This window comes from Lemur catta, chromosome 7 (genome assembly GCF_020740605.2).
Source record: "Lemur catta isolate mLemCat1 chromosome 7, mLemCat1.pri, whole genome shotgun sequence".
Taxonomy (NCBI): domain Eukaryota; kingdom Metazoa; phylum Chordata; class Mammalia; order Primates; family Lemuridae; genus Lemur; species Lemur catta.
In genome coordinates, this window is record NC_059134.1 from 95,223,165 (window position 1) to 95,235,022 (window position 11,858).

The 11,858-nt window shown below is 36.3% G+C and overlaps 1 protein-coding gene across 1 annotated transcript; it reads right to left on the reverse strand.

Annotated features, from left to right (window-relative positions):
* Window positions 1-4,446: 4,446 nt before the first annotated feature.
* Window positions 4,447-5,382, reverse strand: LOC123641794 (olfactory receptor 4C15-like). The gene has a single exon (XM_045556731.1). The coding sequence runs from the start codon at window positions 5,380-5,382 to the stop codon at window positions 4,447-4,449; it is 936 nt and encodes a 311-aa protein (XP_045412687.1).
* Between the last annotated feature and the right edge of the window lie 6,476 nt (window positions 5,383-11,858).

The window sequence follows — 11,858 nt, forward strand, 5'->3', positions numbered from 1 at the left end:
TTTGCTGGCTCTCTGAATAAAAGTCACTTTCCTTTGTCCAACGCCTTGCTCTCTCGACTTGTTGGCTGTCCTGTGGTGAGTGGGATGAGCTTGGACTCAGTTACACTAATTAATAAAGTTATTTGATAGGGCTAGCATAGTTCTGTAATAGTGTGTGTGTGTGTGTTCAGAAATATGCACAAATCCTCAGTGTGTATGAAATTTATATTTTAACAATATTTTCATTTTTTGCTTAGTTTGGACTTTATAAAGGAGATGGCTGATAGAAAGGATCTAGTTGAATTTCTCCAGTGAGATGTTGAAGTAAAGCGTCCAGGATAGAGCAGGAAACAAGGAGAAGGCAAAGACAAGTTAAGAAGAAAGACACTGGATCATGTTAAAAATACAGTCATTGGAGGGATGGAAAATAAGCTCTTCAGCCCTGGGGATAGTGGAATCTCTAGGTAACAGTTTTGGTGCGCACAAACATTTTCAAAATGATCTAGATTACTTCCTAGCAGGGAGGTCCACAACTGAAATTTATCTAGGGTCCTCAGCTACTGAAGAACTAATAACTGTCAAAATTTCTATTCTTGCTGTATGGCATTAGAAACAGGTGCTAATACACCTGAGTATGTAGAGAGACCACTGTAATATCAGTGGTGTCTGGATAAGTTAACTCATCCCAGTGATGTCTGAAATCAGCTCTGTGGGGCACACTGTATGGTGGCCCAGGCCTCTGGGAATTTGAGATCAGAGCTTCCCGCATTAGATTATGGGAACCCATAATAACATGTGCTGTCATATCACAGTGGAAATTGGTTGGGCACTTCTGCTCCAATCCTACCTGGAAAAACCAAGTTGTTGCCTGGATGTAAATCTGATATATTACTTTAGTTATTAATAATTTATTTTTCCTTGTATTTTTCTTCTTATTCTTTGTATTATGTAATATGCATGATTTTTAAAAATATGATTTATCATGTATAATGTTTTATATTCTTTTCCTCATTCTCATATAAAGATTAGAATTCTTATGTGTACTAGCCACTACTATTCATCTTGATTTAAAATTATTTAAATATCTTTCTTTTTGTTTTTTCTTTTTCTTTTACAGATTTAAAATATTTTTAATAAACATTATTTTTTATAACAGTTTTACATTTATAGAAACTTTTTTATTTCTGCATATTATGGGGATACAAATGTTTAGGTTACATATATTGCTTTTGCCCCCCACCCCAAGTCAGTGATAATTCAGCAGTGTCCTAGAGACCAGCCCACCTGTCCAACATGAATATCCTCCAGCACATGTTTGGACTGTGACAACCACAGGGCTATGGGGAGATGCAGAGGAACGTCACTGTTACAGACTCACAGTGTGTCCACCCCCTCCTGTCTGATCAATCTTCCAGAGCAAAACTCAAGCATGCCTTTAAGTGACCTCTCCCTGGGTAAGATCAATGGAATTGATGAGAAAGTAGTAAACAACACAAACCAAAAACATAATTGGGAACATGAGTGAAAAATTCATTAAAAAGATAAATAATCTGAAAAAAAAAATAACAGAATTCCTGGATATGAAAGATTCCCTTAGGGAATGTCAATATACAGTGGAAAGTTTTAAAACAGACTAGAAAAAGCAAAAGAAAGAATTTCAGATCTTGAAGACAAGACTTTCAAATCAACCCAGTCAGTCAAAAATGAAGAAAACAAGAATCAAGAAGTAAGAACAATCTGTCCAAGAAATATGGGATTATGTAAAGCAAACAAATATAAGACTCATAGGTATCCCTGAGGGAGAAAAGGAAAAAGAAAAGAACATGTAAAACCTATTTGAGGGAATAATGGAGGAAAACTTCTATGGTATTGATAGAGATTTAGACATTCAGATACAAAAAGGTCATCAAACACAAGGAAGAGTCATGGCAAATGGGGCATTGTCAAGGCACATAGTCATCAGTCTGGCCATAGTCAAACTGACTAAAATCAAAAAACCTAAGACAGATACCCAAAAAATTAAGAGTAAGAAATTAAAACACAGTACCAGAAAGATCACTTTAACAAAGGAAAATGGCAGCAAGTAAGAAAGAAAAAGAGGACCACAAAACAACCCGAATTCAAATCACAACATGGCAGTAGTAAGTCTTTACCTGTCAATAACATTGAATGGAAATGGACTAAACTCTCCAATCCCAAGACATAGAGTGGCTGAAGGTATAAAACAACAAGAGCCAACTATATGTTGTCTGCAAGAAACATGCTTCACCTACAAACACACATACAGACTGAAAATAAAGGGATGGAAAAAGATATTGCATGCAAAGGAAATCAAAAAAGAATAGGAGTAGCTATACTTCTATCAGATAAAATAGATTTCAAGACACAAACTATAAAAAGAGACAAAGAAGGTCATTATATAACGATAAAGGGGTCAATTCAGCAACAGCATATAATAATTTTAAACATATGCACCCAACACTGGAGCACCCAGATATATAGAGCAAATACTATCAGAGCTAAAGAAAGAGGTAGACTCTAAAACAATAATTGTTGGAGATCTCAACACTCCACTTTCAGCATTGGACAGACCATCCAGACAGAACATCAACAATGAAACGTTGGACTTCATCTGTACTATAGACCAAATGGACCTAATAGGTATTTACAGGATATTACATCCAACACCTGCAGAATTCACATTGTTCTCCTCAGCTCATGGATCATTCTCAAGGGCAGACCACAAAACAAGTCTCAAATAATTCAAAAAATTTGAAATTATATCAAGCATTTTTCCTTACCATTATGGAATAAAACTAGAAATTAATAACAAGAGGAACACTGGTAAATATTCAAACACATGGAAATTAAACCATATGGTCTTTAATGACCACTGGGTGAATAAAGGGATGAAGAAGGAAATTTTAAAATGTCTCAAAACAAAAGGAAATGAAAACACAACATATGGGATATAGCAAAACAATAAGGAGAGAAAAGTTTACAGCAATAAGTGCCTACGTTAAAAAAGTAGAAAAGCTTCAAATAAAGAAACTAATGATGCATCACAAAGAGCTAGAAAAAGAGGAGCAAACCAAACCCAAAATTAATAGAGGGAAAAAAATAATAAAGGTCAGAGCAGAAATAAGTGAAATAAAAAAAATACAAAAAAGATCAATGAAACAAAAAGTTGTGTTTTTGAAAAGATAAACTAAATAGACACCCCTTTAGCCAGACTAAGAAAAGAATAGAGAAGACCCAAATAAATAAAGTAAGAGATGATAAAGGAGATATTCATTCATCTTTTTTAATACTCCATGGTATACATACACTACATTTTATTAATCTACTCATGAATTGATGGGAGACCATTCTCCTAAGTGAAGTATTGCAAGAATGGAAAAACAAACACCACATGTGTAGCGGCCCTATGACAGAATGGGGGATGAACACAGAAAGAAACACACAGACACACAAAGACGGTACAAGACTGCAGCGCCAAAAAGCATCAGTGGCTTTATTTTTATATTCCTTTTGTCCAACAGCTACTTTCTGGTACGTGACTATCTTTAGAGTCCTGAGGTGATATGTTCCATTTCTTATGGACATTGCTCAAGGAAGGTAGACATTTGCATGTTAACCTTTGGACCTCATTACAATGAGACATGCTTTGGCTTGTGTGCAGGACCTAAGATGCTTGGCTATTTTCCATAGGGAACAGTTTGTCTGTTCAATAGGCCATTTACCACTAGCTCCAGGGAGCATTCAGCATTCAATAGGCCACTTCCGGACCCATTGACTTCTGGCGTCAAGGAGTGTTCTGGACGTATTGACCTTTGGACCCAAGAAGCATGTACAGCTTCGCTGACTCTGGGCTCAAGCCAATTCTTGCCCAGGGACGGTCCCTACAACATGTACTCACTATTAAATTGGAACAACTAACTGATGAGCATTCAAATGCACAGAGGAAAGTAAAACTCAGTAGAAAGCAGCCAGGGGAGAGAGTGGAGGAGGGGAGGGGAACAAACCAACATAAAGGGTACTATGAACACTATTTGGGTGACAGGCACACCTATCACCAGGACTCAAGCATTACAAAAATGACTCATGTAACAAATATAATTTGTACCCCCATAATATTTTGAAATAAAAAATTATTTAAACAGAAAGAAAAAGAAAAAGGAGATATCACAACTGAGACTGCAGAAATTCAAAGGATCTTTACAGACTACTATGAGCAGTTATATTCCTGTAGATTGGAAAACATAGAATACATGGATAAATTGCTAGACACATACAAACAGAAAGAAATCCAAAACCTGAATAAACCAATAAAAAGTAACAAGATAGATGCAGTAATAAAAGGTGTCCCACCAAAGATACTCAATGTATATCCAATAAAGTTTTTGTCCAATATTATTTTGACTTATTTACCCTTAACACTCATTTTATAAAAAAAAGTTTAATATTTTACTTTCCATCGGAAACTACCAACAATTTTTTCCATACTTTCCTTATGGCATTTTTGACTTCCTTATTCCTGGAGGTATAAATCAGAGGATTGAGCAAGGGGGCTAGGATGCCATAAACTACTGCCACCATTTTGTCAGAGGAGAAAGCAGATGGAGGTCGTGCATAGACAAATATGCACGGGACAAAGAACAACACAACAACAGTAATGTGAGATCCACAGGTAGACAGAGCTTTTCTCCGTCCTTTGGAACTATGAGTTCTCAGAGAGAACAAGATGATAACATAGGAGACAAGCAACAAGGAGAAGATTATGATGCAGAAAACCCCACTGTTGACGACTACAAAAAGTCCAAATATGTGAGTGTCAGTGCAAGCAAGATCCAGTAACGGCTGAAAGTCACAACTGAAGTGATCAATGACATTGGGACCACAGAAGGGCAATTGGAAAGTAAAGAGAATTTGTATCATGGAATGCGAGAAGCCACCTGTCCAGGCTACCGCAATAAGAATGCCACAGAGCTTCCGGTTCATGATGGAAGAGTAATGCAAAGGCTTGCAAATGGCCACATACCGATCATAGGCCATGGCTGTGAGGACAATCACCTCTGCCCCACTAAAGAAGTGTTCAGCAAAAAGCTGCATCATGCAGCCTTCAAAGGAGATGGTTTTCCTCTCATAGAGGGAGTCCATGATCAACTTTGGCATGAAGACAGAGGAGAAGCATGCATCGAGGAAGGACAGGAAAGCCAAGAAGAAGTACATGGGGGACCCCAGTAGAGCGGGGGTGCTGAGGATGGTTACTACAATTAGGGTGTTGCTCCCAACTGTTGCAATGTAGACAAACAAAAATACAACAAATAATATTTTCTGAACATTTGGATTCTGTGAAAGGCCCAGGAGGACAAACTCAGTTACAAAGCTTTGGTTGTGCATAATTTCCAAAGAAACAGTGAAATCTCTAACAGTGGTGATCATGTAGAATCTGCAGTCATGATAAAGAAAAATTTGCTTCAGTTCAATTTGTAGTATTATGGTCATCAACAAGTTTGGAGCATCCACATACAAAATTATGTGGGTGACTGGTGTCGTCACTGAGAACACAAAACTTGAAATTGTTGAAGGTAGTAGTGAAAGGTCAGGCAGAATTGAGGTGGAGATAAATTTCTGAATGCTTTAAGAGAGCCATAGGTTCATATTGGGAAGGAAAGAATCTACATATGGTAGAAAAGAGAAATAGTTTTCATCTCACGTACCAGCTTTGATTATTTACTAGTGGCTTCCTGGAGTGAATTATTGAGAAGCATTCTGAAGCCACCTCCAAGTTATTAGGAAAGGAGGACAGTAATTTATTAGTGATGCCTGCCATTGGCATGGAATGGGAGCAGATGTGACCAGCATGGCATCCTAACCTGGAGACTGCCTTATCTACAAATAGAAGAAGAAATAGCATGTAGTTTAAAAGCCTCTTGAAAATAATGGCTAGTCCTCAAATATTTGTTTGAAAGTCTGAACTGTATTAGAACTTTAAATGAATTACTTCATTCTTCATAAAAGAGAATGATTGGTGGCAAATGCCTAGCTGTAAACTTAATACATAACAAGTGTCTACTCAGTATTCAGTTTATTTTTAATCTGTCATTTTAAAATGAGAAAAGAAGTTTCAAAAAATAATACCTATATCAGAGTGTCTTCACGGTGACTAAGTGAAATAGGTGGGTCTCAGGACCCACTGCCTAAAACACAGTCTGTGATAGTTCTGTTGTCCCTGTTGATTGGTAGGAAATTCATGCTTAAAGAGGTTAAGTTCCAGCAAACAACAGATGCTTGATCTGGGCTTTGACCACAGAACCTCTGGCTCCAGCACCTACTGCATCAACAGGGAGAAGAGTGAGATTTTCTTTTTTCAATAAGAACATCAGAGTAGGGGTGACCTTTCTACAAGCACTTAAATGTACAAATTGGCAGCCACCACACAGGCAAGGAAGAGAAACAAGTTGCATACAGGACAGAGTCTTGAGGCTTTATTAATTATTTGTCCATTATTTACATAATGTGGTCAGGTCTGATCCAGTATAACTACAAAGGATATACACGTTTCAAATGTATTTGACATTATCATAAAGCAGAGAGATATGTATATATTAATAGCTTACCTGCTCATCTCCCAGGATTATAAAGAGGGTCAAATTTGAAAATGTTCCTTATGATATCATGACCTTACCCATTGTAGTTACTATTATTTCACTTACAAAGCCATTCACCTTACCCACAGAAGGAATCAGTCATCCAGATAATTATCCAACTTTTGACTTCATTTTCCACAGGTAGACACAGCTTCAGAGGATGATTGGATCCTCATCTATATATGTAACTGAAATGTATCAGTCAAATAGCACATATGGATGTCTGCATGTGTTAATATTTGTATATGTACACACACATATTTTTGCTGAAAAATAAATGAATGAAAGAAAAACAGGAATTATTGTGAGACTTGCAAACAAGTTGATTTTTATGAATGCCACTTAGAGTTAACAGAAACAATCAAATGTTAATACAACTAAGAAATACACAATTGTGTATGTTAATATCTGTCCTTTGGCTTACTTTAAAACAACCATTTCCATTATGTCTATAGGGTCATTGCTACCAGTGTCTACATGATGAACCCCATATCCAGTTAGAAGTTGTTGCCAAGAAATCAAGAGTTCAACCAAACCCTGTAAGGTCATTGGATCAGTCAACACCCAATTATCACAAAGCAAAAAATATCACCATATGACCCAGCAGTGCTCAGCTTAGCCTAGGACCAAAGCTGAAAGACAATGAAGTGAAAAGAGTAATAACATCACATACAGACTGACATAGACATGGGTTTAAATCTGGGATCTTCCACTGGGGTGGAACATGTTACTGAAAATTCTTCAAATTCTCAAAGCCTCAGTTGCCACTTCTGTAAATGGGTACAAGAAAAATGTCTATTGATAGGGTTCTTGTGAGAATCAGATAAGGCAACACACACAAAAACATTGATGCATTAACAAGAATGGAAGGTCATGATGAGTGGTGAGAATAAGCTCCAAGAGTCATTGACACAAAGCAGAAATGATAACATCTTTACCGCTAATTTCTGCTTTACCATGACCAACATGGTTTTTACATATCTTGTTATTAACTGGCAAGTGTGAAATATTTTGTATGATCGGTCTCAGTACAGAAGTGACATTTTTTAAATGTACAACACTTTTAAACATCCTTCGTAATTCCTGAATAAATTGACTGTGCCTCTCAGACCCACCAGCATCCACTCCTGTTCAGACAGCTTCATTGCACAAAGAAAACCTAATTGGGTGGGTGGTGGAAAGGAACAGAAGACTCTGTATTAATTTGATAATTATGCAATTCTTAATTGCTCCATTTCCTTTATCCTGAGTAGTCTAAGAGCAATACCATTTTAGAATTAAAATATTCTTTAGATATTACAAACCCACCCCTTCTTCTCTCAGCAAAGAAATTTCCAAAGTTAGTGTTAAAGCTTTGACAATGGAGACTATATTGTCCTCACAGTTTGTGACCACAGGAGTTATGATTTTAAATCATTTGAAAGATAATTTCCCTAAATGCAATGTGTCGTCCTAGATTGAATCCTAGCACAGAAAAAGGACAGTAGTGGACAAATCAGTGAACCGTGAATATAATGTGATGTATCATTAAGAATAATATATCAACGTACATTTAATAGTCTTGACAAATGTAGCCATGGTAATGTAAGTTGATAAGACTAAGGGAAACTGAATAAAGTTGCTATACTCTCTTCGTAACTTTTCTGTTAATCTAAAATTATTCCAAATGAAAAGTTAATTAAAAAGTAAAAATTGTTCAATTTGTGCTAGCAAAACTCAAGCAATCCCAGCTTCATCAAGTACTGGCCACGTGCCATTGAACAAATCACTGTGCCTCAGCCACCTCTGCTATAAAAGAGATAGTAACACTTGTTCAAGCTGCCTGACCCATGAAAGTAAAATAAACAGTTATTATTAATGTATTTTGCAAGTGGAAATCAAATATTGATGTCAGCATTAATTTTAAGCAGCATCTACCTATGGAATAAAGCGATCTAGAAAATTGAATCTGTCTTAGGAATATAATATATGTTTTTAAAATCATGCTAATTTTTAATTATACCCATTCTAAAATTGCAATGAAACTGCTTCATTCATATAATCCTTTTAGAAAACATATTAGTAAATAATTTCAGATTTATAAACATATTTGTGTTTGTACTAGTAACCCCAATTGTGAAAATTGTGAACATTTATCCTGAAGCTGAAATGAGATGAGAAAGTTTTATAATGAAAGATGGTACCATGTCATTTATAATAGTGAAAATTGAGAAATATCTAAAATATTCAATGACAAGAAGAAGTTTATGTAAACCAGGCTATCATAATTTAATAGCCCATGGTGCTATATATATAAAACACTAATACTATGAGGACATAGGAGAAGCATTTTTATAATATGAGTGAGAAAAACAGGAAATGTTGTAATTATTCTGTTCATTTGTACAGATATTTTAAATATAATTTTATAATCTAGAAGGAATCATAAAAGTTATAGTGACTTTTTATTTGCAATATATATTATTATTAGAATATTTAAAAGTAAACATCAAGTTTAAAAACCACAATACCATATTTTTTATCATCTAAACAGTTCAGACAGAGGAGGTGGGGTTCAGGGATAATTCATTTGCATAGATGGAATTAACATGCTAAGATTACACAGAATCTTACATTAAAATTATAAACTCTTATATACTTTCCATAAATAGCCATACCATGGGGCCAGCCCTCCCTGTCCTCTAAGCGCTCACTTTGATATCAATGTTAAATTCACATTCTTCTCTAGGTAGCAGCTTATTCTGTCCATATTTCTCCTGCTCTTTCCTAATGGCCACATCCTTAATATTCTGGATCTGCACCTCAGATTGCTCAGGTCCCCCTTGCAGCATCTCTTGCAGCTGTGACCTGGGGAAGTTGACCTCCTCATTCCCACTATCCACATTGCCTACTCTTTCCTTCCCATCAGTTTTTGCAATAAAACTAATCATAGCACCATTCGTTCTGAAAATAATAGAATTTCTGTTTCAAGGTTGAAATATACATAACATCAGAATTATAAGAGGAATTAGTAGCAACATTGTCATTACAAGTAATTTTTTTTTTTTTTTTGACAGAGAGTCTCACTATGTCATCCTGGGTAGAGTGCAGTGGCATGATCATAGCTCATTGCAACCTCAAACTCCTGGGCTCAAGTGGTCCTCTTGTCTCAGCCTCTGAGTAGCTGCAACTACAGGCGTGGGCCACAACACCAGGCTAATTTTTCTGTTTTTAGTAGAGACAGGGTCTCATTCTTGCTCAGGCTGGTCTCGATCTCCTGAGCTCAAGCAATCCTCCTGCCTCGGCCTCCCAGAGTGCTAGTATTAGAGCCATGAGCCACCGCACCCAGCCAGTAATGTTTTGTAGTTATATTTCAAGCTGTAAATTTTGGATGCATTTATATGTACATATGTGTGCATATCAGTCACATTTCCATACATTTTCCCAAATATTGTTATTACAAAGGAAAAGAATAAATTGAAATCCTATTTGTAATTATCCTCCCTGTTAAGTTTCTTAAATCCACCATATTTTTGATCCAGGATTATTATTCAGCAATAAAAGATTTATTCCTTCCCTGTCTAGCAAAGAACATTCCTTTCCCTGGAAACCTGGGATGGTCTCTTCAAATGTCAGAATTTCAGATCCTTTTCTCCTCTCTCTACATTGCTCTGCTGATTTCCCTAAATCTCTCAACTTTTATACTCTTACTATTTCTGGAATTTGAAAAACAAACAGACAGACAAAAAAACCCCTTTGTCTGTTTCTACTGGTATCTTTTCTGATCCATGCCTGAACCTTCTTTTCTTCTGTTGTCTTATGTTGTCTTAGTGGTGTAGCTCATTTTAGGGGTGAGATAAGGTCAGGACAATGAGCACTAAAGCAATTTAAATTTTCCTGAACTATTCTGAGGCAGGAACCTAATGGTATTTGTCACATCAAATGCGCTTAGGAAAATAAGGTGGATGTAGTTAAAATCAGAAGACTCTACTCTGTGATGTGAGGCAGCTTTCTTACCCTTCATGTCCTTCCCTGTGCCATTTGTTAGGGTGGGGTGGGAAGAGTAAGTGCTTTATTCTACATCAGTTACCCTGTATACGGTACAGCAGTCCTTGAATTTACCATATTATGTCAGTGTTCTTTATTTAGCCTTTAAACAGCAGAAAAATCTGCTTTTTAATATAAAACATCAGGATGGGGAGAGCATCAGAGCATACATGATAAATGAGAATATTTTAGAAAGAATAAATAAGATGCTATTAGATAGCAAGAACAAAAATATGCACTTGTTGCTTTTCTAAGTTATTTGGATTTAACTTGCCCATGAAAGGCTGAAGATAGGTCTAATTTCATTAGACGTGAATTAATTAGGTGCTCCTACCGCCTCTCTCCCAAAATGAACACCAATTTGCTTTCTAATAGCTGCTGTTTATTGGAAACTTATTATGTATCAAGTGCAGTTCTATGGACTCCACATGCATTATTTTATTTGTTTCCAAATATTTTCAGCTTGGTAATATTATTAATATTATCCTCATTAAGTATGAGGCATCTAAGAGCCAGAAAGGTTATGTAACTAGCCCAAGCGTACACAGTGTTAAGTGATAGGCTCACGCATTGCATTAAACTTCATAGCCGGACCACAACACCCACACTTTGAAGCACTGTGTCACAATTTGAAATCCTCCCCGAAAATCCAAAAATGAGAATTATAAATCTCACCATTTTTCAGTTCCTTGCAAATTCTGGTGATGGTAATCTCCCATCTCTAGCAGAAATGTCCATTTGGTGGCTCGCAAAATTGGAAGGTTGTTTCCAACCCTTCCTTGTACATCTAAGAGAGAGAGGAGGACCATCTCTGGCAGACAGGTAGAGAATGTCTCCTATTGCTTAACAAGTGCTGTATTTATCATAGTCTCAGGAAAAAAAAATAAAACATAAATAGTTTCCTCCTTGGTTTCCTACTGGAATTTAAGAAATTTCCCTGAGGGGTCAAGAACTTATAAAATTGCTTCTCATCTCCCCCAGGATTTGGGAACTTCCCATCAGTACGATTTTCTAAGACACAGTTTTATTATATGTGCTTTGAGTTGCTCAGTCTTTGCAAAACTTTTATGTTCCTGATCAATTAGAGGGTATTTTTTCTTTTTTCTTTTTGAACTTCTGGGTTTCTATAAGAAGATGCTTTGATTTTCCTTCCTGTTCAGGAATAGAGTACTATATATACTGCGATGGAATCACAGATTT